The sequence below is a fragment of the Siphateles boraxobius genome, unplaced genomic scaffold, assembly GCF_051911475.1.
Source record: "Siphateles boraxobius isolate OS27281-9 unplaced genomic scaffold, OSU_SipBor_1 25, whole genome shotgun sequence".
Taxonomy (NCBI): domain Eukaryota; kingdom Metazoa; phylum Chordata; class Actinopteri; order Cypriniformes; family Leuciscidae; genus Siphateles; species Siphateles boraxobius.
Window position 1 is genome coordinate 32,752,332 of NW_027508866.1, and position 27,314 is coordinate 32,779,645.

General features: G+C 37.8%; 2 protein-coding genes across 3 annotated transcripts in view; one reads left to right on the plus strand and one right to left on the minus strand.

Annotated features, from left to right (window-relative positions):
- septin5b (septin 5b) overlaps window positions 1–27,314 on the minus strand; it is a 297,634-nt gene that overhangs the window by 65,691 nt on the left and 204,629 nt on the right. The gene's annotated exons all lie outside the window — the stretch shown is intronic.
- grk3 (G protein-coupled receptor kinase 3) overlaps window positions 1,561–27,314 on the plus strand; it is a 76,001-nt gene continuing 50,247 nt past the window's right edge. The window contains exons 1-2 of one of the 2 annotated variants that reach the window (XM_077243598.1): window positions 1,561–3,702; window positions 11,614–11,690. In XM_077243598.1, coding sequence (XP_077099713.1) covers window positions 3,590–3,702; window positions 11,614–11,690 — 190 coding nt within the window. In that variant the 5' untranslated portion in view covers window positions 1,561–3,589. The remainder of the gene's footprint in view (window positions 3,703–11,613; window positions 11,691–27,314) is intronic. The other variant, XM_077243599.1, reaches the window with a different exon arrangement.

Here is a 27,314-nt window from a genome sequence, read left to right on the forward strand (position 1 = left end):
TGGAGGGAAATAAAATGCACTTTCACGCTTTTTCCGCCAGAGGTAGCTATAAACCTACAAGCCAAATGATTACAAATAAGAGAGGCATGCAATAAAAAATAATCAGGTTTAATGAGAAACCAAATATATTTAGCACGGAAAACAGTCGATAACATGGCTTAACTTGTACCTTTAAATGACTTTTGTTTAAATTCCAATGGTTGTCAGATTAAATCCTATGTCCAGGAATTGAAATAAGAAACCGAAACAAAAAACAAAAAAGTTTTTTTCTAGATGCAGTGTTGATAAAAGAGGTGGGATGCGCTTACACAACGATTTTTTTAGATAACATGGCGCAGCCAGCGAAGACACAAGACTTTACTACTATGATGTAGCAATAGGTTATGAATATTAATTAAGTAATGTGACGTGCGTCAGCAGTAGGCCCATCTGATTTGCTGAAAGTTGCGTGGGCGCTATTCAGACAGCGAATTAAAAAGTCCTTTTATGGAGAAGGCTTGTCTTATGAATATTAATGAAGTACCGTGATTTGGCGCTTCAGGAAGGTTACTAAGCAACGTCAGCAGAATCTATTTAATATGCATAACCTGCATAACTAAAGCCTTCACCGTAGTAGGCTTTGAAGTTTTGCGTGATTCGTTTTTATTTTATTTTTTGCGTGCTTTCGCTTTTATTTAAAGAGAGAGTAGGCCTATACATTGCGTAAATTAAGAGTCGAGAGAAATGTGAAAAAAAGAGAAATAAAACAAAATGTATTGAAACAACAATTCTGACATAAATTTCAGTCAAAAGCCATGATAAAATGTAAATAAAATCTAACTGAAAAGACATTCAAGACTATCTATACAGCCCACAGTCTACTATTGACCCTTTTCACAGACTGTGATGACGCGTTTTAACGGTCATCAACATCGTAAATCCTAAGGTTTTTTTATATTTTAATTTTAAGTTAAAAAAAAGGTAAAATGCATGTAGGTTTATAACACTATACTTTGTATTATATTAAATTTGCATCAAATTACAAGAAACTAGATATTGACCCTTTTCGCATTTACGGGGGTTTACCAGAAGCAGAAGTCATAGTTGGGTAAACTTCTATAGCGGTGAATGAGAGAGTAGATTAAATATATATTTATATTTAAATATATATTTTTGTGTTGCATTAGAGCGTTTGCTTAAATACCAAAAGAAAAACTCCACAATAGTATTTTCACAACTTACAAAAGAGCAAAAATTAGAGAGAGTTTGATAACGGCACGGCAGTCAGAAGAGAGAAAGATGTCAACTTTACCGTCCCTTCCATAGCTGCTGTATTAGAAACACCCTCACAGCAGCTTTAACACGTTTTGTGGTAATTTGATACAAGAGTATAGTGTTATAAATGTAGATTTTTAAAAAAAAGAAAATATATTTTTTACAAAACATGCTGGATTTACGGTTAAAACGCTAAAACGCGTCATCACAGTCTGTGAAAAGGGGTCAGTTGGGCAATTTCGCATCCTTCTTCACTGGTATTCAGCTCCGCCTCGTTCCAGTTCCAGTTCCTTGTTTTGCAACACCAGCGCCGGGTTTTGCGTCGAACCGGCCGCTGGGAGGAAGTGCAGCTCTCAGAAGAGCCTGAATTTCAGTTCACAACGCGCCGTGGGGCTCAGCTCACACACAAGCACTAAAACTAGAAAATAGTCGTATATTCCCATCTGGATTAACCTCAAGAAGAACTCTTTCCCAGAGGGTCTGAGTGGAATCGGACTGGAGTGTTGTATGTGGACGAGTATTGTGGTTTTGTTGAGCGATGTCGGAAGAGATGAAGACTTGGATCCGCGACCCAAACACGGATGGCAAAGAAAAGAGTGGTTTCTTTCGGCAGTAACATCGACAATTCAAAATCAGATCTCGTTTGAAGGAAAGTACATTTAAACCCCTAGAACGACGTGTATTGGGGTTAAAAGTCACGTCGTGTTGTTGTTGTTTTTTTTCCTCGCGAAACTCGTAGTTTCGTCCATATAAGCTTGAGTTTGAGACGCACAAGATCTCTCGCAGAGATTTCAGGGTGAGCTCTTTATTTTTGTGTTTTTATTTACAAGAAACGACAAAAGCACAATAGCTGTGTTTTCTGTATATGTCCCTGCCTTGCTGTTTCATAGGACCACGTTTTGTGACACCATCGCGACTTTTTTTTTTTTAGAAAAAGGAAACTCGGATTGCTTTCGTTCACATTTGCTTATTTCCTTTTCTAGCGCCCCCCTCTCGTCTGTAGGTTACAGAGTAGAGCAACATCTCAGCCGTTCTTGCTCTCATTATATAAATACATTGACGAGCAAGCAAATCCAGTTAAGGAGGAAAAACTGTCTGCATTGAACCGCACAAGGCAATGGACTTGCCACATCAAAACACAACTAGTTTAATTTTGTCTCTTTAATTGGCTTGTGAGATCAAGACAACCAGCTTGGATCAGAAAGAGGAGTGACAGGCAGATCTCAACCATCGTACTACAAAAATGGGGATTTGTATGTGATATTACCAGGATATTTACATATAATGCTGTTTAGATCTTGAATGCTTTTAGTCTCGCATTTGTGGATATTCGGGAAACAATCTAGCCCGTGTCGCACCGATAGCCATTATTTATAGTTCTCTTACCACTGGGCTTCAGATTTCCACCATCTTTACGCCTTTTAAGAAGAGGAGGATACATATTACCCTTATTATATGCGGTCCGTTTGTTTGCTGTCAGCTGGTAAATGTGATCAAACAGGGAAATATTGGCGTCCATTTTCATTCCTTATTGTGTTTTTGCAGCGAGCTGGCTTGCTTATTTTAACACCCTAAGGATATCGTCTTGTCCGCTCGTTTACGACTTATTTTCTATATCTTGTTGGTTTTAACCGGATTGCATGGCCGTTTTGATTAGAGGATCATCTTGGGGATTGATTTCATACGACACTGACGGGCCAGCTTGTCTGCATTTGTAGTTAACCCGCTACCGCCGTTATTTCCATCCATCTGAATGGACGGTTGATCAAATTAACTTGCATGTATTTTTTTTAAACGGTCATTATACCGGCGATGGGTTGTTCGCGTTAAACTCACCTAAAGGATGAGTGCTGGATGGGGGCATCTGCAGGCTAGAATCGCTTAATCGATATTATCGTTATCACCTTCTAGAATTATTACTGGAGATGATGCCATGCACATATTTTCTTCCTCTTTGAAACAAGAAGCCATTTCTGCAATTCCAGTGGACCTGAGGGTGACGTTGCTTCATAGATAAGCACCCTATAGATTTTCCACTCCGAGTGGATTTTTTTTCTTTTTCTTTTTTTTTTCTCGTGTTTTTTCAGCCACGATGGTTTATTTCTGCGAGCATTTTAGTGGTTTGGAAACACGATAATAAAACAACTGGGGCTGGAATAGATGTTCGCGCCTCTCTCGCGCATCATCATCCTCACCACCACCACAGCTCCCGCGCTCGTCTAGTGCTCTTGATTCCGCCCGCGCGCGAGCGCGCAACATCACCGTTCCCTCACGTTCTCCCTCACTGCTGGTTCTGGTACCGTTAGCGAGTCGGTTCGACCCAGAGGGCTCGAAGATGGCGGACCTCGAAGCAGTTCTCGCCGATGTCAGCTACCTGATGGCGATGGAGAAGAGCAAATCTACTCCAGCGGCCCGGGCGAGCAAGAAAATCATCCTTCCCGAACCCAGGTAACGTTAAGTTAAGCGAAACGAGTCTGTCTGACAGTTAATTCATGCATAATATATTATAATATTTTATCGCAACGAGGTGGGTTGACGTGTCATCATATTGGGTCATTCATTTCCCCTGTATTTTGACTGAATATTCGTGTAGTTTGACGTTAAATAAGCGTTAGAAATTTTCTTTCACCATTTAGTAATGGCCTCTCTTGTACACACAGGGTTTGCTGTTTACTTATTGCTTTCGCTTACAAAAAAGTACTATGGTATTTTCGGGCAAGCTACTCGTTTATTTGTAGATATACTTTATTAATGCCATATTATTTCATTACTTAAGAATGCCAAGCAAAAACGATGGTATAAATAGTATAATTAGGCCTGTTCTGAGACCAGCACTTTACCATGGTAACACCACAGTACTTTTTTTCTAAGCGTTGGTAGGTAACGCTGGCTCAGTCCTAATTATTGGGGTTTTCTTGTGTTAAAAAGCCCATGTCACACATTTTATGCTGCGTTTAGTGTTTTTTGAGGTTGTTCAGCAGTTACTGAGGCCTGTTGGTAAAATTTCCCCATGTGAATCAATGGCTCTTATCACCTGTAGATTTGCACCAGGTTGAGGGTGATATTCACTGTAAACAGGTCGAAATTCTGACATTGGCTTCACATTTGGACTTACATACTCAAGGCATACAAATGTCCTTTGTTTTTTTTTGTGTGTGACTGTTTTAAATTGTTATACATTGGAAACGTAAAAAATGACATCTATTGTAAGGGAGTATAAATGTGTATAAATGTTCAGATGATGAATGTTTCTCATATCTCATACCAGTTAACATTCAGTCTGCTAATATTTTCCATTTGATTACTCTAACAAATAACCCACAGATTATTTAATTAATTGATGTACATAATCCACTTAATATTAGCTAGGGATTTAACAACACTTGCCCCTCAGGCCCTGTTTACAGCTGGTCAATCGTATCACAAGCGGACTTCATTAAATACAGGCGTAAATGGGGTGTAGGATGTTTTGAGCTTGTCCACTTTAGACAACTTCCAGAGGTATTTGAAAACGCATTCGACTGGATTGCTTTCGTAGTGTAAACGCTCATGTGTTCAAACCGCCTCAAAAGATTAAACATTATGTAAAGCGCCAAGTTTGTTTGAAGATGAAAAATGTACCCAGGACAATCAGGGCTCCAGTCTGTGACCCTTTTTCCTTCAGGTGCGACTACATTTTGTTAGAGGTCACAATGGTGCCACCACCATGCTGCCCAACTGGTAAGCGCTTACATTTTTGTTATATATGAACATAAATTGGCAAAACGAAACGAAAGCGCGCTACTTGTTTGTGCTGCGCTAAATGGGTGATTCATCAGCTCAGAGAAGTAATAGACAGCGCAGCGTGAGCTCAGAACAGGTTTACCCGCAGACCAATTTTTGATCACACGACAGCGCTTGGAGATCCACTGAGGAAGTGCTGTTTTTCCAGCACTTCAAAGCTCTAAATATTTTTAATGTCACTCCTAATGTGATGATTTGTAAAACTTAAAGTTTAAAAAACAATCACTTCGTGGCAAACAAACACTTTTTAAAAAACAAATAAACATGAAATTACCACTATAAACAGTAGATGGTGGCAGAGGAGCAGTTTTTGACTGAGCCATTTCCACTCCCTAATACGGTTGGAAAATGGTTGAAAAGTAGGAAGTCACAAAAGTCTCATGAAAAACAAAATATTTTCTTTATTGTTACTGAGGCCCTGCTTACATGAGAACGCTTGCGGGTGAAAATGTAAAACATTTTTATCAGATGTGCCTTTCGTTTACACGGCGACAGCGTTTTTGGGGATTAAAAACTCAAAAAAGGTGAAACCACCCTCCAGAGTGGAAATCTTAAAAACGCTCCACCGTCGCGTTCTCGTCTAAAGGGTAAAAACGCAAATCTGCTAAGGGTTAGGGCTGGGCGATATGGCCTAAAAAAAAATCCCAGATTTTTTCACAAACAATCCGATTTATGATTTAAATCGATTTTTTTCTCTCCCTACTTAAAATCAATCTGCAGATGACAAAGAAATTGTTCAAAACAAGTTTTAACTTTATTTTGTTTTAATATTCCCTTCTGGGATTTGATCTCGATTAAAGTGCAATCAGAAACAACAAGCCAAAAAGAGAAGAGGACAGGCCCTGTCTTTGAAAACAATGAAAATGTAACATAAAATAAAATGGGTGGATTGGGATTGGGGGGATGTGTAAAAAAAACAAAAACTTGCATCAAATTATTTGGTAACTAAACATAATTTTATTAAGTTTATTGGTATGCTACTGTTTTTATTATTGATTAACACAAATTTCACAATTTCAACTTCAATTTGATTCTGATCTTGATTCAATATAAATTCCTTTGGATAAATAGGTACAGTAGATACGTTAATTGTTAATTGTTCTCAACAAAAAAATCGCCTAATGCTGTAAACATACAGAGAGCCCTGTCAGCTGGTACTATTAATGGTTAAAACTAACTCAAATGAAATATAATGCATTTTTTAGAATAACAATGTTATACTATTTTAATGATATAGGTAAAAATATAATAAATGTGTAATATAGTTATCATATTTAGCAAAATACTCCTCTAGCAATTATTTTAAGTCCAACCAACATGCGTGCAATTGGTCATTAAAAGGCATCCTGAGGTAAATATAACGTTACGTGGCATATGTTGTTCTCCAGCTGTTTTATGGATATCTTTCCGCGGTTGAAAAACACTGATCGATCGATTTTATTATATTTCGGTAAGTTGGTAGTAAAGAGTAACAGATGTTCAGTTCACGTGCCGCTTGAACTGAGATCTGCCAGCGTTCTTTCACGTCACATTTACAAGCACCAAAACGGTGTTTATTGTTTGAATTTTGTAATAAAATTGACAGAATCTGAGAGCTGAGAATCTGTTTCATATCGATAGTAACCTGCTCTGTCTTGTCTGTCGGTGTCAGTGTCCTCTTTGCTTCGCGATTTTTCTCTGCATGAGAAAAGGGATGCGTGGCGTGAGAGCGTGTAAAAAAGTGACAAAATTGCGTCTCTCACAGTGAACTCGTGAGAGTTGGGAGCCCTGCAGATTCAGCTTGTAAATGTTTTCGGCGGCTGTGCTTCTGCTGCCGTGATCTTGCTCATTTGCCATGTTGTTTGTGAATCTCTATCATGGCAAGCGCTGAGCCCGGTCGGAACTACGGGAGCCCAGATGGGAGCGTCGGCGGTTGTTAAAGAGAAAACCGATTTTCATAAAAAAAATCACATTCGAGTTAATCGATAAAATCGATTTATCGCCCAGCCCTACTCAGGGTTGTTCTCGTCGCGTACGCGTTAGGGTTGGTCCATCGTGATGGCTGACAGACATCACCATGTTTAGCCGGCATCGCAACCCCCCCCGGTTTCCATGGTGACGCTTCATGCTTGGTACATGATTCACCACAGCCAAAATAGCGCTGTATGAAAGATGAAGCGCTTTTATTTATAAATATTAACAAACTTGCCTACCATGTCATCAACTATCTTCTATTCCGATTCTCAAATACGTGTAAGTGAGTTTGTTTTGTTGTTTAAAAAAACTTTTATAAATGATCTTGATCTGTAACGTGAGATGTGCGCCGTCATGTTTGTTTGAGCCGCAGTTCAGAGATTCCTGTCTGTTGGATTTATTACAGCACGTGAATTCATCAATTTCTCCCGAAATACATGAAAGTGGCCGGTGAACTGGGAGAAAAAAAGAGCTGACTTTATAGTTATTTACACTGTGTGTCTGATATGAATAAAAACCGTCGGCAAATATATTTGAAGGGTTTATTGCTGCTTCCATAGACACCATTGTGTATTTTACACTATAAATGTATTGTTTAATACATTTATAATACACTATAAAAAACTATAAATGTATTGTTTTGCTAAAAATTATATGCATTTAAATGTCTGAAACCTAAAATTAACATTATGTGGTTAAAAACATTGAACAGTTGTGATATAGCCTATGACAAGCACTGAGCGCGTCCGTCTTTGGCTCAACGCCAGCCATAGCGCGAAAGTACAGTTTGAACCTGGCAGTTATGACACGTCACTGTACATTCCCAGAGTTTGCAGAAATCGAAATTGCTGAGGAAAATATCTAATGGCAAATGAGAAGGTTCTCTTCAGATTGTTTCCGTGTAAACATAGCCTGAATTACACTGAAAGCAATTAAAGAGCACTCCTTTTATAATCACTGAAGCTGACGGGAGTTCAGTATGATACTATAAAAGAAAAATGGCCCATTTAATAAGAGTAGAATATTTAGCCTAAATTTCCCTATAAAAGTTAGTTTTTTGCTCATCTCATTGGATCACTATGGTGATATGACTGTCAGTTTACAATGTAAAGCCTGTAGTTCAACACAAAGCTTTTATTGTGCAGTTTACATGAACTTGTCTCGATATAGACTCAGCATCCGTGGAATTGCAGTAGTTGGAATTTTTTTAAAGTCAATATAACTCTTAAAAGTGATTAGTGATCTCTGTGTACCTCAGGGCTCAACACTAAGATTTTTTTCTGCTGGGTTTAAATTTGTGGCTCCACCCCAAAAGTTAATGAATAAATATAACAAAATAGGTATTCATTAGGGATGGGCATTTTTCAATTAAATTTAATTGGAATATTTTGGCTCATTAACAAAGAAAACTGTATTCGATTATTGTACAGAACATCGGCCTACATATACACTTGAGTCAGCATATGGTTATCATGTTATAACAAGAATATCCACATGCTTGAGTGAGGGACACAAAGATAAGTTTCTTATTATATAAGAAAGTTTCTTACCGTGCTATGTGTTTTCTGTGCTTTGTGTTTAACAAACGTGTTATTAGTGCATAAATGTTTGTGGAAATTTCCTGAATTATGAGCGCTAAACTTGCAGGAATTAGTAAAATTACGCACAATACCTTGCCCGCAATCCCCTGCAGAAATTCAGGCCCTGATTATTATGATAATAATAATGTATTATTATTATTGGAATTATATTCAAGTTGTTTGGCTTCCTACAAAACACCAGTGTGAATGTGATGTTGATTGATACACTATCACAACTAAAAAGAGGTTTGTTTATTTTAAAGTCAGGCACAAGTCAATGCAAAGACTTTTACTCTGTTCAACTTGGTCAAAGCACTTTGGTTCAAAGTGCCCAGATTGATTCACTTAACTTTAAAATGCAGCAGCCTCCAAACACTGGTAAAGATATAAAAATGTTGTTTAACTTGTTGCTTTAACTGTTCGTTAAATGTAAAGTTGCATGCATTAACCTCCGTGTTCATGACTTTTGTAGCATGCAGTTTAAAATCGTGCCACGATGTTTGTTTATTTGATGAGTCAAAAACCAAATCCAAAAATATCTTTAGTGCATTTAAAGTGCTTAATTTTATTACGGAGTCTTTCGGATTACATCCCACTTATTTGTAGAGCTGATCCTTAGTGATTGTCACCCATGTAAACACAACATATAGCCCTGCAAAAGCATTCAACATCTGTGAGTAGGCCAGCATCCGAGCAGAGCCACGGTAAAATCGCAGCGAGATTCATTTATGGTTAATCATCTTCCTTCCTACGCCAAGGCTAATATAAAGTCTCTCCATGGGCCGAGATGATGCTCGTGCCGGTGGGCTATTTAGCATCCCGGATGAAGTGGTAATGCATGGTATGAATCTGAAAAGATAACGGTTGGCTTTTCCGTTCAACAAATGGGAAGCCATACATCCGCTCCTCGTTGTAATTAGTCTGCTTTTGTGGCTCTGTTTGCTCTGAGGGATTACAGTAGTCCGCAGCAGGGCGGCATTACCAAAGATCGAGTGAAAGCATTAGCCGTTGACATCAGTGTCCCCATCATTAGCATTATTACGGGCTCCATAAGCTTTGTGCCACTCCCAGCTGCACCTTCTGACTAACACAAGCCGTTTAACATCAAAATCTCCTTGTGACATTCGAGTGCTTGTTTGTCGTTATTCAGTAAGCAACTGTTTTAAACAACTGTGGTGTAAGAGAACCATATCAATATCCCATATTGGCAGCGGTAAGGATCCAGTGTGCATAAAAACATAAGCTGATGGTACAATAAAGGCGTTTGTTAATAAATAGAAGGTACTTTGTCCTTTGCCAGCAGTGAAAGTAGCGGCGGAGAGAGATAGCGCGGCTCTGCTACATTCTCCTCGGGCCAGTCGCGAGCCCGCTGGCAGAGAGGTGAGATTTTGACAGCATGACTGGAAGTGTTTGAGGAGCTGGCGGGATTGTTTGACAGCGAGACGAGTGGAAGAGACTGGAGATTGTTTCAGTCACGTAGACGTTGGACCGCGGGACGGAACTGATGCGATTGCAGACAGACAGAGAAAGAGATGAATGTGTCTGAATCCAGTGAGAGACAGACATCAAGGGGTCGAGGATGTTGTGGTTGAATGCACGGGTGCAATCCTGCGTTTTAAATCACATCCATTAGTCGGTGGTTTTGAACTAGTTACCACTTTGGCGAGGCTAAAGGCCAGTTAATGTGTCATAATAATGTAGGCCAGGTGATAAAATATGAATGCGCTGCGCGAGTAAAAAATGTAGTCATTAATAAATGAGAAGTTTGTTTATGTCTTAAAAGGGCTCATTGCAGGCTTGGGGTTTCAAACACTCAAGTGTATGGTTTATAAGCGCTCCAGATATCAGCTTTTGGTTTTTATGGTAATGTGTCAGGTCATTTACTAGGGCAGGGCACTTAAATGTTGCTTTTAAGCCTATATTGAGCCAATAAAGCTCTTTTTATGTATCTGCTTAGAAATTACTTGAAGGCTGGGTTCTCAGCCTTGCTATTTTAAAATTAAAATAAATTCCTGTGACATCAAAGCTGAATTTTCTGCATCATTACTCCAGTCTTGAGTGTCACATGATCTTTCAGAAATCATTTATTATTATTTTCAGTGTTGAAAACTGTGCTGCTTTATATTTGTAGAAACCGTTTTTTTTCTTTTTTTTCTTTTAGGATTGATAAAAAGTACAAAAAACAGCATTTATTTGAAAAGGAAATCTTTTGTTATATTATAAATGTATTTATTGTCACTTTTGGTCAATTTAATGTGTTATTGCGGAATAAAAGTGTATATTTCTTTAAAAAAATATCTTACCATTTTAATGAACATTTTTGAATGATGATAAAAACTAATTGTTGAGTTAGAGCCATGAATCGATTCAGTGAAAAGGATCAAACTTTCCAATGGCATTTTTGCAGTGCACGCTGTCTTTACAAAACTTATATACAAATATAAATATAAATTGCATGATTTCTTCATGATATTCACAATATTGCCAACTAAATTATTATACGAATATAATGAATATTGATACATCATTGCAAAGCCCTATTTATAATAGCAATCCTGATATCAGCCCTGTCCATCTGCCGTAATGTCAGGTCATTTACTACAGGGGTGTCTGTTTCTGGTCCAGGACTGCAGGAGCATGTTTGGGGACACCTCTACCTCTCCTGACCTGCACTCTGACTCTGTGGGGCTGTGGTTGGGTGATAATGAGCCCTTGGAGGGGGTGCTAATTGATTCAGTCTCCCAAACTTGCTGCTCATTAACACTCTCTCCCAGGGCAGAGTGGCAGTGCCCTCCTTTGGGAAGCGACGCGCAGAGAATTGAGCAGGTGGTTGTGGAGAAATCTAAACTAAGGCCGGGATCAAGGTGGAAGGACAGTGTGGGAGGCTGACCTCAGGAAAATATTCCCCTCAGTGACTCAAATCCAGTCGCCTCTCTCTCAGGGCGGGATGGGTTTTAGCTGGTGTGGGGTTTGGATGATGTTTGTTTTGCATATAAAGTTTTGAACTAAAGTCATCTCCTTATTTTTACTCATTTTCTCGCAGTATTCGGAGTGTCATGCAGAAGTACCTGGAGGAAAGGGATGAACTGACTTTTGACAAAATCTTCAACCAGAAGATTGGTGAGTTTTCTCAATGCTTCTTGTTGCTTTGACCCAGTTTTGCATTGCCAAAAGGTCATTTCAACTTTGTATAAGGGACTTTTTTAGGACCCAAACAGAGTAATTCTTTGAATAAGCATCTAGAATACACCACATACCCTCGAGGAGAACATTTTAATCACCATGAAGTTAAATAAGGATCTTGTAATTCCTTTTTTCTTATCTGAGTCAAAGAAGGCTCTTTGTTCTTTATCACTGGCCATTGTGTCTGCTTTTCTCTGAACAGTCACCTGAACAGTTAAACTGTTTGTCAGACAGCTTGTAGTACAAATGCGCTTTTGTTGTAGTTTGATGAATGCATATACCCAAATAACCTCAGGTATACCCTAGTGAAAGCATGCTTTTTTCCACTTGGCGCTTTTGGAGAAAAGGCGTTTGCTGTAATGTGTGAAGTGTGAGCTGTGAAGGCATCATGGGAACACGGCAGCCTGCCCCAGATTTTGATTAACTTTAAATTTTACTTACTTTTGTGTCTGAAGTCCCAAGTGAGGATCTGCTTCAGTGGTTTTTCTCTTTCTCTCTCCCTCTTCTGACTTCCTTCGCTCACATTGCCTCCATGGATTATACAATAACATGCTGATAGCAGGGTTCGTACGGGTGCTTGAGATCCTTGAAAATGCTTGAATTTTGATGTTGTGTTTTCAAGGTTTAAAAAGTGCTTAAATTTTGGATAAAATGCTTGAACTTGTAACTTCTCTCACAACAAATACCTATCTGACTGAATAGTTTGTTTATTAAATGGAGTAATAAAATGTAGCTCTTCAGATACAAAGCGGTTTGCGCTACGCTGGCCCGCAAATTTATTTTGATTTCCGGGCTTGTTTGGATGCCCCGTTTCTATTGGCCGCTGGGTAATCGTCACAGAGCGCAGCGCCAAAAGTTGAACTATTTTTAACTTTGACTGCGGCGTGCGCTCAAGCTCGCCAATGGCTCGACTCAATATGGTCGAGTCAGCAAAAAAAAAAAAAAAACGTCCTCGCGCGGCGCAAGGTTTCATAGTGCAGCGCATTTCGCGTCCTGTCTGAAAGGGCCATTAGGGGCTGTTTACACCTGGCCACTTCATGCGTTTTCTCAGATCGGATGGCTATTTGTTTTATCAAAACGATTCCATTTACACCTGGTCACATAAATGTGTTTTCGCAAAACGGATATAAATCCGATCTTCAATTCTCGCGCTATATGCAGATTTAATGGAGTCACGTCACCGAAAGCAACTGATATGAGCTGCATTTTATTGATCATCAGCTAAAATCAATATCAAAGACCGCAATAAGAGAGAGCGGCAACAGCACTGGTAAGATCATTTCGTTTCTTTACTTTTAATGATGATGATTGTGTGTTAAGCGTCTGCGACTTACTTTTACTTTGTTTTGCGATAGTTTGCTCGTTGGCTTGATGGATAGATGCTTAGCTTCTCATCTGCGGTAACTTAGCTAATGCGTGTTGTAGGGATGAGACCATTACCGGTTTCACTATAAACCACGATAAAATGTACTGACGGTTACAGGGATTAAAGTTCTCCGTCGCTACGACGGATTTCCGTTAATTGCAGCGAGTCTATGACGGATTTCCGTCAATTGCAGGGTTCCCGTCTGTCCTTAATGTCTTAAATTCACTTTTCATAATGTTAAGGCCGTAAATAGGCTTTCATTTCTCAAATAGTGTGATAAATGTCTTAATTTTAGTTTGAATAGGTCTTAAATTAAGGAAAGACGAGGTGTATTCACCCTGCTGAGGGGGATGTGATAAAGCCTGGATCGGAGCGAAAGCACGTTCCTCTCTCCACTCTAACATTCTGTAATCACTTCGCTTATGGTCCAGTCCGGGTTTTCAATTCCCGCTCACGGAAAAACTGCTCCGTGTTCACTCAATTAATCTTAGTTTTGGAGAAGTGCATGTCAGGCTACAGCTGGTTTGCTGCGGTCCGAATCCGAGCGAGTTTGTTCCCTGTGCCCCCCGCAGCGTTGGTCTGGTTTCACGTTCAACTTAATTCTATCGAACCCTGGTGCGTTTGCGTGCATATTACGTCAACGCAAACATGCACGGCGCATGATAGAAAACAGAACGCGGGTCAATATTGGCCGTTTCTCAATACCAATAGGCTACGCAAACCTCGGACTTGCGTCCTTGATAGTTCGGACTTGGCAAGTTCGACTCGGGAGAACGAACTCCCGAGGACGCGAGTCCGGTTATTCTGCAAACGGATCCGCGCCGATCTTGGTTTCGTCACTAATCTCGCTCTGGCTACTCCGGTTATCTCTTTATGTATATTTTAGTCAACAATAGAATGAAATATGGTATAAAATACAACTCTGCCTCTTTTCATCAACAATAAAACGAAATATATACAAAACACCTCTTTTCATTTATAAATGAACATATTATCATAAACATATTAGGCCTATATGGCCACACAAATGTGGTTCAGATAACGCACATTGATTATCTTCACTCCATATATTTATAACAACACGCAATATAAAACACAACCCTGCTTCTTTTTGTTTTCATTTTAAAAATATGAAACATTATTGATCATTAAAACTGACAAACTTAACAAACAGAGACAGGGTTGTATCATTTTATTTTATTATGCATTTACACATACAAGAGAATGCATAGTAAAATATATAAAGAATATTTTATATATTTTAGAATATATAACATTACACAACCCTGTTGCTTTTTGTTAAATGTCAGTTTTAATTATCAATAATATCCATAAAAGTATAAGTAGCCTAATATGTAGGCTATAAGAAGCTATACAATGAGAAATAAAGCAAACAATTCAGTCAAACATTAGTCAGCTCTCTAATAGGCTACACAGTTAAAGTTAAATAGCCTAAATATATAAAGTTATGAAACTTCACTTTGCCCTCAGCCAAAACGATTTGCCATTAAACAAACTATATATTAATATAATTTAGCATTGTTTGGTCTTATAAGATAAATAAAAACATGCACTGAAAAGTTATGTAGATGGTTGATTATTTGTCAAGCTAAGTAATTTTTTTTCATAGATTAAAATAGCTTTTAAAATATGCAAACTGGCAATATTAAAGCGGTTTAAAACATCTCCCCTTAAAACGATATTGGTCTCGACTATTTAAATAAAGTTAAAGGAATATGACTTGGCCTGAAAAAAATTTTCAGTCAGAAGAATTTTTTTCACTTTAATCCCTGCGGTTACTATTATCGTTTAAAATTCAATTATCATTAAAACCGTGTTTGATTATCGCGATTTTAATAACTCACTATAAATCCTGTCCAGCCAGCAACAGTCTGACGCAGGCGCGCAATTTAATTTATTTTATATTCGAGAAGGAAGGGCGGCGACCGTGTTCGGGAGATTTTTCAGCCTTTTAAGAGGACCAAATCTGAGGTGTGGTCATATTTTGGCTTTTACAAAAATCCTGAGGGAAAACTTAATTGACGATGGTCACTCTGTCTGCAGAACATGCTAAAAAAAAGGAAGGAAATGCCACAGAATAGAATCTTACTTTAAAAAGTACATAGAGCTGCTCGTTTTATTTATTGTTTGTTGATTTTAAAATATAAAACTTGTTGAAATGTTTTCAGTGTGAGCATCAGTTCTTTTTTAACAGTTTCATCTTGTTTTAACAAAACCGTGATAATATTGATAATCACGATAATTTTGGTCACTATAATCATGATATTAAATTTTAATACCGTCCCATCCCTACCGTGTTGCAGTAGTGCCGTCATAGCTGGCTTTAACATTACATATAGTCTATAACACGCTCTCACATGTTTATTTTTTAGCATTTTTGTGATAAGTAAAATTTACATATGGGGTTGGTGAATACATATTCACCAACCAGATGCATTTACACTTGTCCAGTTTTGTCTGAAATGCGGCCCAGATCTCCTGAAGTGATTTGAGCGATCGGATTCAAATCCGTCTCGAATGCGTTTCGGAGGGCATTTACACCTGGTCTTTTCACGATCGGATAGCTATCAGATCACAGAAAATGCACAAAGTGGTCAGGTGTAAACAGCCAGTGACTGAAAGTACTTGGTGGGATATTGTAATGTTAGCATTGGATGTCCGTCATGGCATGTTCATTTGTGGAATATGCAGTGAGTGAACATAGCGAAAGTTACAGCACTGTAACTGTAACGTTAACTACCTGCAAATTAAAACCCCCAAACGTTAGCCCAGTGCACAACAACAATCGTTGATTGCTAAGCAGAAATCGTGTCAGATGGAGTGTCATACAAGTAGCCTACTGTAAGGTTGAGGATGGCCTTATGCAATATTTACACTGCTCTATTCCAGTAGATAAATGTATGTCTTGGCAATTAAATATATATATATATATATATATATACATATACATATACATATACATATACATATACATATATATATATATTAGTGGTGGGCCGTTAACGCCGATTAGTTAGTTATCGGCGTTAACGTGAGACTCTTATCGGGCGATAAAAAAAAATCGCCGTTAATCTATTCTCGAAGTTGGGTTGGGATCATAAAATAGCTTTTTCGAATATCGTTATATTTTCGCGCAAATCGCGCAGCAGGGTATTTTCCTGTCAGGGACACAAGGTGTATACTTTTACATGTTACGTTGGGCGACCGTTCTTCTCGTTACTTTACATGTTGTTAAATGAGTTTATTCCAAGCGCGCTGTATCTTTTTTATGGGCATGAGCGATGCTCAATTTACAAATGAATCACTCTTTTGGGTCGATTCTGTTCAAAGACTTCATCAAACAAGTTGGCAGATCTGTCTAAATCGGTTCGCGAATCAGTTCTGTTCAGTTCCTCACACACTGAATCGTCTGAAGCACGTTCAATCACACTCGACACGGAGTCGTAACAGGAAGATTTAAGAACACCAAGAGCTACAGTTTAGTCTAGTGAAAGCAAATCTGCAAATGCATCATATTTTTGCCAGCGATGAAGATCTTTATTAGTTGAAAATCTTCGTATGATGTCTGTGAATGAATGATTCCACAGGACGATACATTCGATTTCATTTCATTCAGGTAATACATTTTACAACCAAACAGATTATTACGCCACGATAGCACTACTAAAAAGTATGACATTATCCGTTGGACATATACATTAATTTATAGGCTACAAAATAAATAAGCTACCATTGTGTACAGTTTATGAAATGAACACCCGCAATCCCGCGGTAATGTGTGTGTATTGCGCAGGGGCATAGTCACACGAATAGTTTACATTGATTGAAACTAATTTGTTTAAAAAGGAGGAGGCTATTGCCGGTAAAGGCAGGTTCACATAAAATCATTGACATATGTCATTATTTTTTGATCTAACGAGCATCTGGTTTGGCGATGCAAAAACGGACTGTAGCTACGTCGTGCTTATTATTTTTTTTCTTCTTCCAATTAGCCTAAGTTACTATGTTATAAAAAAAAACGACGAAAACATGTTACTTGTTCAATTAATGAACAGTTTGTTTGATGACAAATCGCTAAATATGAAATTGGCCTCCCTTTCTGTCATTGTAATTGTGCAATTGTTTTATAAATTTTTTTGAACGATATCCGACTTTTGCTCCTCTATTGTCGAATGGCATTTTTGGCAGAAATTCACATCCCTACGCGAGGCGAACTATTCTCAAAGACTTACTTTTAGTCATTATTTGGGTAGCACACATTCTGAATGCCTTCGGCAGAATTCAAATGAGCCATTTTAATCTAGATTAATCTAGATTAATTCCAAGATTCCAGTGAGATTAATCTAGATTTAAAAAAGTAATCTATGCCCACCTCTAATATATATATATATATTTATATATATATTTATTTTTTTTTATTTTTATTTTTTTCAGTAAATATAGGCTATTTATCAGGCAGGTGCCTGTGCGCTGTCAGAGTCTTCTGGGTTAAAATTGAATTACAGGTGGAATCTCAAATTTTGTTCAAACATTGTCTATATCAAGAATGTGTCCCAAAACCAAGGCCTGTAAAATATTTCTGTTCAAATCCTGTCTTCATATTTTCAGCCCTTGAAATTTCTTCAGTTTTACAGCCTGAAATCATATTATCTGGGAAGCAATATTTGGACATTAATATAATGAAAAGTATTATTCATAGGCATTATCTATTTAGACAGTGATACATTTTGAAAAATAAAACTTGTGATTTGCTTAAATATCTGATCCTTCTGCTATGACGAAACACAATTTTGCCTGTTTATAGCATTATCTCTTTTAATGTGATAAAAACACTAAATAGTAATGTTGACTATGTATTGGTATGTCATTTACGGTGGTGTAAGGTGCTGGAAAAGGCTTTAAAATGGACCTTGAAAGTGCTTGAAAAGTGCTTTAATTTGACCTTAAAAAAGTGTACGAACACTGTGATAGGGTCTTATGTTATATGTTGTGTTAGTTGAGATTCTTATCACCTACTATTTCAACCATCGAAATGAGAAAAGCCAGGTTAAATGTTTTAGAGCAGGGTTTCTCAAACTGAGGTTTGTGAGTTGATAAAAAGTTTCTTATTCTTTATCAAAATGATTGTAAAAAAATAAAACCCTTATTTTCGCTTCTTATAAAATGATATCTTAAAAAGACTAAATATTTTTGAATATATATAAAAATTTAATATTTTATTTGTTTAACTGCATGTCACGTAACCAACATCAGAGATCAGTGAATATGCAAATTATTAAATGTAACCTTAAAATCTCAGGGGTACTTAAAGTAAAATTAGGGCTGCATGATATTGGGAAAAAAATGCAAAAAATTGTTATATAATGCGATATTCGATATGCAATGTACAATATATGATGCGATAATGTATTATACTCTATTTAAAAACTGAACATGATATAACCAATATATGTTTCACATTCTTTCTGGGAACAAAAGCATCACTACAACGTCTGAAAGTGAACGGCAGTGTTATATCATTACGTAGAGTATTGTCACAAATCTGACAATATAATTTTAACATCAATGTAAACAAAAAAAAAACTATTTAAATTCCAACAACTCTTTGCTCAACTAGTTATAGTTTCTTCTATAGTTATCAAGGGTAAACAAACACCTGAAACTAAGGATGGACGATTAGTTATTTTGGAGTTTTTTAGTTATTAAAGTTATTGTTAGTTATTGTTATATAAAAAAAGAACAAAGAGGCAAATTACAAACAATAGTACAAATACAATAAAAGAAAGATACAAATGAAATAAACAGTGCTTTAAGCTTTTCATGTAGGCCTACATTAAATCGATTTAACAGTAGCATTCAAGTAAGAAACAATATAGAAACTGAATAATCAAATGTAAAACTGCAGTTTTCACATTAATTAAATATACATTGATTATTAAAGCTACAAAAAATTCTCTTTTTCTTTTGTTGCATACTTTATTAGACTGCTGTCACTTTAAGAGCAAATGCACATATCCCATTGACACATCCGATTTCTTTCCCAACTGTTTACGATCACTTAAGTCATAATCGACTGTGTTTACATGAATCCTCGCTAAAACAGACATTTTGACATAAATGTGTGTGTATTTGATTGTTTGAGTGCAATAAGCCGCAAAAGAAATGAATTCGGGATCACGCGCTGTCCAAGAGGCAGCTTTCTCTGCACACGCTTCGGGTGTGTGTCAGACAGTGCGAGTACCGATATGAGTTGATTTCTGCAGCTTATTCTGCTTAATAACTTTTTAACATCACTCAAGCCACACGTAAGGAACAGTTGCATTGCCAGCCTATTCTCTGCTATATATGTTGACCTAAAACTTTGAACTTTTTGAAGTAGTCCATTAAAATCATACATCTCCTTCAGTTTTGTTTGAAAAACCATCCCATGATGCACCTCTTGTAGTTAAGAAGCAATTCTAATATGTTGAAAAAACGAATAATAAATAATGCATAAGTGTGTCCAGACATTTTACTGGTAGTGTTTATGTATTCTTATTAATGTTTTCATAGGCTATATGTTTGTGTGACTGTCAGTGTTGTTACAAAAGTGCATAGTGTATGATGAGTCACTCTTATTTATGTATATATAAACAAGTGGCCTTCCTGAGTGGGAAACCTGTTTGTGATCTTAACAGGGAAATCAAACCGCTATGCGAGTGACTTGTCTGTAAGACTAAGTAAAGACAACAAAAAAAGCATTAATTAAATAAAGTATTTTCACTAATGCAAATATTCCAGGTCCTTTCTGAAGAGAGACGTGAAGCAGGAAACCAAAGTCCACTGCGATGCCACTAGTTCACTATACTGAATTTGAATGACAAATGTCTCGGTTTTGCATCTGACCAGTGGAAGGAGATAATGACTCAGCCGCTGGTTGCATAATCAGATGCTTCCCTTCTGTCTTTGTCTTTTAACCCTCGTTGCTGTGGCATTTTGTGTTTGTTTGATGAACCGAATAATGTTGCATGATGGCTTCTCTTAGTTAATTCTTTCAGGTCGCGTTCAGTTATCATAGCTTTGGCATATTGGTTTGTTTTTGTTCTTGTGCATAACGTTAACATTCAGAAAACGTTAATATTGCATTGTTTCTCATATGATTTGTCTCTTTTTAGTAGCCTATCTTGATTTACTGCAATAACTTCCTACTGTGAAGACCCTACACTCGCTGTGATCCACCTAGTCATATGAGACCTAATAGGGAGCAACAAGTAGCTTTTACCATTAAAATTTCATGAGAAATGAATAGAAATGAATCTTGCTTAGCAGGAGGAGATGTAGAGGAAAACACGAGGATGAAAAGCTCAGGCTCAGGGGTGTCTGTCGACCGAGAATGACAGGAGGGGAAAATGCCATCCTCCTCCATTGATTTAATTTGGTTTGACAGTCACAGCCATGAAGACGTTCGCGTGGAAAAACCGAGCATTTGATGTTTGACTTTATTGGCAGCAGAACTCGATTTACTGGAACATCTGGAATGGTCTAGATAATACTGTTTATACATGTTATAATATGAAAAGCATTAATAAACATTGAAAGATGGAGCAAAGGGCTTTTTTTTTCTTCAACAAGATTTGAGATGTCGTGCTGAAGTTTAATACGTATGTTAATACCATCAACGTTGTTCTGAATGTTTTGATTGATTTTAATGCATTTTTGCAAGTGCAAGTGATTAACAGTCCTTTTGAGCCATTTGACTAGTATCTGTCTTCCATAATGGGAAAAAAAACATAATTTTCCTCCTTTTTGCCCGACGAGTGTAGCATTTCACAGCTATCACTGTTCTCTTTCTACGCTCAAAGGTTGAGATAAATAATTTTGCCCCCGTTCTTAAACTCTTCCATGACCTACATGCACCAAAGATCTTGCATGCTCTGAGGATCAATAAGTTTGTTGCGTTGTTGTTTTTGTCTGGGAAGTCACGACTGGCTGTAATAAATAATGTGGGGCAGCTCAGGTTGAAGATGAATAGCCCTGTTAGCAGAACGACGTTGGTGTATCGGTGCATGGACACTTGTATGCATGGATCTGTGCAGAAACGTGACAGTTTGACAGCAATTTTTGGGCTGATGATGTCTCTCCATCCCCCTCTTCATGACACATGATTTATTGGACTGCGATGTCGGTACTGTGAAACAGAGATGCTGCACTGCAGTACAATTCTCTCTCTCCTTTGCACTCTTCTACTCCTGTTGCTCTTTTACTTGTTTAGCATGCTTCACTTTGTAGCAGCTGACATCAATTTTGCTTTTTGCGACAATCAGAAATTATGGAACAAGGTCTTAAACCCTGTGCAGAAATGAATGTTATTGTTCTGTTGTGCTACAGTTTGAACATTAACATGACAACCAGAGATGTAGATGGGGATGTTTAAGGAGTAGTTTACCCAAAAGGGAACGTTCTTCATCATCTTCATCATTTACTCATCCTTATGTGGTTAAACTATTAATGTTTTCTTCCATGTGTTGTTCATATCAAGGTTATTATAGTTTTGCTTTTTTAAATTAGTTTTTATTTTAATATTGTTTTCAAATTTGCTTTAAATTTCAGTTTAGTTTTAGTTAGTTTTATTAATGGTTTTGTTAGTTTTAGTTTAGTTTTTATTTTGCAAACACATTTCTATTTAGTTTTTATTTTATTTAGTTTCAGTTTTAGTTTTAGTAATTATAGTTTAGCAGAGCAAAAAGAACACTTCCAGTGTAGACCAAAGCGGGACGCTTAATTTCAGCCAAGTTTAATGTTTGCCCAGATTACAGTTAACTCTTGAGAAGACATCTTAATAATAAAAATAAAATAATGGATGAAGAGTCCCCACAAAGATAGTGCACCAGAGTGTGTGTGTGTGTGTGTGTGTGTGTGTGTCCTGGTATTCCATACATTGCGGGGAAATCTCTCCCCGTGGATATTATTTGCAGTAAATGTTTTATAAAAACAAAGATAATAACAGCACCTTTCAGCCTGTCAACCTCCATGCAAACATGACATCTCAAACATAGTAGCCTAGAACATTAAAGGTTTTTTGTGCTTGAAGAACTTGTTTTGCTGTCGCACCTGCGTCTCGCAAATTAAACGGCAATCTAAAAATGCTGTGCTCAAGTTAAAAGAAGTCCAACTTGCCTCTTATTACCTTGTGTTATTTCCCATTCCACTGGAACAGATGCATCCTTTATGAACAGCGCTTAGCACTAGCCATGTGTTCTACGTTACGGTCCTTCAGTGAGCGTGTCACAGCAGGACAGCGGTTAATCGCCTCAGAAACTTCACGCGTATGAAGCGCAGTATCAGCCACAGGTCAGATTTTCCGCCAAAGTAAAGAGCTTAATAACGAAAACTATTATTTATTTTTGCTAATTATTATTTTATTTCAGTTAGTTTTTCAGTAACTGTTGTTAGTTTGGTTTAGTTTTAGTTTTTCATTTATTTTTAATTTTTAATTTTATTTCAGTTTACGAAAATGTTTTTTGACCAATAGTTTTAGTCTTAGTTTCAGTTTTCGTTTACGAAAATAACCTTGGTTCATATCATGCCATGTTTAACATTCATGCATTTGACAGACACTTTTATCTAAAGAAACTTGTATCTCATTCAAGGTATAACACTTTATAAGTTCATGCATTCCCTGGGAATTGAACCCATGACCTTGGCATTGACATGCTCTGCTGCTTGAGCTACATGAATGATGATGATAATAGTAGTAATTTGTGAAAGAACAGGCATATTTTACTGATGAAAAAAATGCACATGCATGAATGACAGTTCTGTGAATAGTGACTTCACATTCAGTCTGTTTCTCACACAAAGCTATTGTATAGCTTCAGAAGACTTATGTATATAGTGCAAAAGTTATAATGACAACTTTTGTGGTGTATTTTTTTTTGTCCTTTTTGGAGCTTGACTACTTCTGGTCACTTTTGTTGAATGGAAAAGAGTGGTTTAGACATTCTGCTAAGCTTCTTCTTTTATTTATTCTGGAAGAAAGACAAACCGTTTTGGAACAACAGCAGTAACAGTGAGTAAATGACGCAATTTAAATTTTTGTCAGAAGTAATCCTTTAAACAACTCCTACATGCATTTCACACATCATTTTGAATGAAAGAAATGAATATTTAATGTTAGTTTAGACGTAGTATTAGTGTGATCACGCTTCTTAATTTGTCCTGTCAGGGTCATCCATATAATAGGTGAAAATACCATCAATAGCTGTGATTGCTCTGCTGTGAGTCAGAGTACTTGTTTATGATACACGGCCAGATGAGCAGTCTCTTCATTTCCTGGCCCACCCCCCGTCAGAACCATCACTTATCATGCAGACCCCGCCTCCCTCTTTATCGTCAGTAATGGTTTCATGATGACAGGCCAGAGAGCTGTCAAAGGACACAGTACACTCCGTCCCAGAGCGCACACATCTTAAAACCATCCTCGTATCTCTGCGATCGCTTTCAGCCGGTCGGCTGTCATTTATTCTGCTGCATGCGTCTCATGGCTTTGATGCCTGAGGGAGGCGTTCACAGCTCCTATTGATCTCCCTAACGTTCCGATCTGTTGTTATGTTGTTATTCCTCTATCTGCCCTCCTCTTGGTTTCTTCATTTGTGTTCTGCCTGTCCACCCCTCCTCCCTCATTCACATCTCTCTCTCTCTCTTTCTCTTTCCATCTGTCAGAGTTCTGGAATGGATGTTTGAGAGTTTTGTGTTGCTTAGCAACTGCGGTTTCCATGGGAACGCCAAAGATATTCTTTGTTTGCTTGGCGACCGGGAAAATGAAATTAAAAGATGAATTAGGAAATCGATGATTTCCATTCGAAGGAAGCAAATAAGACCCCTAACAGATTATACTCCGATATAATAGTAGGATAATTACACCCATCCTCTTTCTGGCCCTTGGCTGGTGGCTCTGATTGGTCGGATTGATCAATGCCTATTAATGGTTTAGGTTTCATTTTCACTGTGTTTAGATGGGCCAAACACGCATTTGGTGCGACCATTGTCTGTAATGCTATTGTGATACGTGCCCGAGAGTGCAACATATTGATGCGTGTCCTTTATTAGCGAGTCAGAGCCCCTGTGCCCAGATGTGTTTGTGTGTGAATGAGTTCATGCATATGTGCGCATGTGTACACTAGCATTGCATTAATTGACACTTCTTTGATCCACCAGCCTCTGTTAATTGCTCTGGGATTTGGAGAATTAATTGGCCAGTCAATGTCATTATTTCCACCCCACTCACCCTCTCTCTTTCTCTCTTTGGCCTACACTAGGGATAGTCAAATTACACACTTTTAGAAAATGCATGGTGACTGGGGTCAGTTGAATAAAATGACCTGGTAATATAAGTTGTTAATGTTTGGAGTAACTATCAATTACATCTATATCTTTTACCAGCTTCATTTTTACATTTTCAATCCAAACATTTGTAATAAGTCTTAAAAACCATTTCCATTTTCCATTTATTATGTATGATATGAATTTTAACACATTGTATTTATATACTAGAATTTATATATTTTTTGCATTATGTTGCTCACATGCAGTCCAGACATAGAATAGACAAAATTAATTGCTAGTTTGTGGTGGCTGTTTCTCCTTTGAGTATAGGCCTATACTCTATAGTATAGAGTATAGATTGAGTTACTTTCCCCTTCCGTTGCTGTGTGAACTGCTAGGAGAGGCTCTGGAGAGCTAGTCTACCTGGCAAAGCAGTGTTCCCAAACCTAGTGAGCAGCTTATTTTCTTCTTTTTGCTAAATTCTATGAACGCATTGCATGTATGTGGAGAAGGCAATCCCACTTAGCATAGCAACAAGATTAGTGAAAGCAATACATCCTAAATGGAGTAAAAAGAGAGAGAAATGTCAGTTAGAAATAAATTGAGATGACAACACTTTACAGTAGTGTTCAGTTAGTGTTATGCAGGGCTCTAGACTCATTCTTCCCACTGGTCGCACTGAATTTGCGACAATTTTTAAGTTGGTCCCAACAGCACATGTTTTGGTTGCACCTTTTCTTTTTTTTCTTTTTTGGCTACAACATGGGATTAATCAATGCATGCTGATGAATAGTTCTCTTAAAGATGAACTGAACTGAAAAAAATCAACGTTGATAACATGTTGTTTATGAAAATTAAAAGTAATTTACATTAAACATTTTAACTAAAAATATCAATATAGCTTTTTTTAAGCAGCACAAAAATTGCGTTTGTTACGCTGGCAATTTCGATGACGTCACTGGCATGGTAGGACCCGCGAAGGTATATAGGCAACATCTGCAAATCCTATATACAAACACGAAAATGAGTAATTTTAATGGCATGAGTTACGCATTTGAGCATGTGAGGGACAGGCCAGTAGTATCTGACTACCACCACATGGAGGACGACCAGTTTCAGGCTCCACACATACAGTACAGGATCGTTTGGGGGGGAAGTGTGTAAGCGCGGGCGCTGCCGGAGCATGGACACTGCACCGGAGTCAATCTGTTGAAGAGAGGTCAACCTGGAACATTTATTGATCGGCAAAAATGCATCACCATGCACCGTTCATTTCGGATGCTGTGCGGTGAGAGAGACGTGTTGGAGGTGGCTTTGCTATCTCTAAGGGATGTCCGAGCTGAGACGCTGGAGCGCCCCAAAAGTAGCTGGTATGTAACAGTGTATTTTACGAATTGGCGACTGGCCTAGGCTAGGCTAACTTGTATCCTTTTCTCCAACTGTTAAGGTTAACAGCGTACCGGCAGTTCACTCTTTTGGTGAGGGTGCATTTGGGAAGGATGAATAAGATTCGTTCCCATCCTGTGCAGTGAACTAACGTTACATCTTTTCCCCTCAGCTGAATATCAAGGATTCTAGTATGAGTTGGACTTGTAGCTAAATAAAACATTTGATGTCAGACGCTTCATGTACTCATTTACGTTTTCAACACATCTGTCTCTCGTACCTAGGATTAAACACCAGAAATCACGACGAGAATAATTTGGTTGACAAGGCAGGGGGTAGAGAAAAGCTAGCTCTGCTAGTGTTGGTTGGCAACGGAGTAGCCTACCATGCCAGTGACGTAGTCGAATGTTGAAATCCAACATCCAACGGGCGGCGCCCGTGTAACAACAACAACATTTTCAACGTACCATTTTATCCCTTTTAACAAATTCTGCCATTTTACTAATTGTACCAATGAGAATAAATAAAATACATCTGTTATATCACATTTTTTCAAATTTCAGTTCAGTTCATCTTTAATTTGCATACCCTAGTTTTGCACTGCTTTGACACAAGGCCCCACGTTAGCAAAATGTTTTGATCTTTTAACCATCAAATGAAAACCATGACACCATGTATGTTTTTTGATGTTTGATTATTTTTGCATTTGCCTATATATTACCTTTTCTGTTTCCTTTGCTCACTCAGTTCCTCCCTGTGCTCTCGCCATCATGGTCTGAGTCTGTATGTTGCCTCGTCCTTTCCACCAGTATCCTCGCACTTCACACTTTTTTAAAGTAATCAGTAGGGATGCACGATGTATCGACCACATATCGATATCGGCCGATAAATGGTCATTTATGTTATCGTTATCGATCCGATAAGAAAATTAGGCAGATATATCAAAGCTGATAGTTAATAGGTTATTTACTTCATATAAGATATGCGCGCTGTTTGCCATGTAAGTTGTAATATGTTTATTTTGTGTGTGTGTGTGTATATAGAGATATGATTCATCTAATATAGGATGCGTTTAGTTGAGTTAATGAATGATGCAGCAAGCTTAATTGTACCGGTGATCATCTTTATCTTTAGCGTGTGCAGCAGCAATGCACATTTATAAGTATAATTGGGACTGTCATATACATGCCATTATAATTCAATTCAATTCAATTCAAATTTATTTGTATAGCGCTTTTCACAATACACATTGTCTCAAAGCAGCTTTACAGAAATTGCATTTCGGAAATGTACATAGAAAAATACAGTTAGTTAATCAAGTATTAATTTATGGCATAACATATCGCCGGCTTTGAGTCGTCTCTTCACAGGCGTCGAGTCGTCTCTTCACAGGCGTTGGGGCATCTGAAGTCTCCGTGAGAGGCTGGATACAAACTGGAGCTGACGAACGCTATTTACCTCGGGACTAGCGTCCCGAGATAACA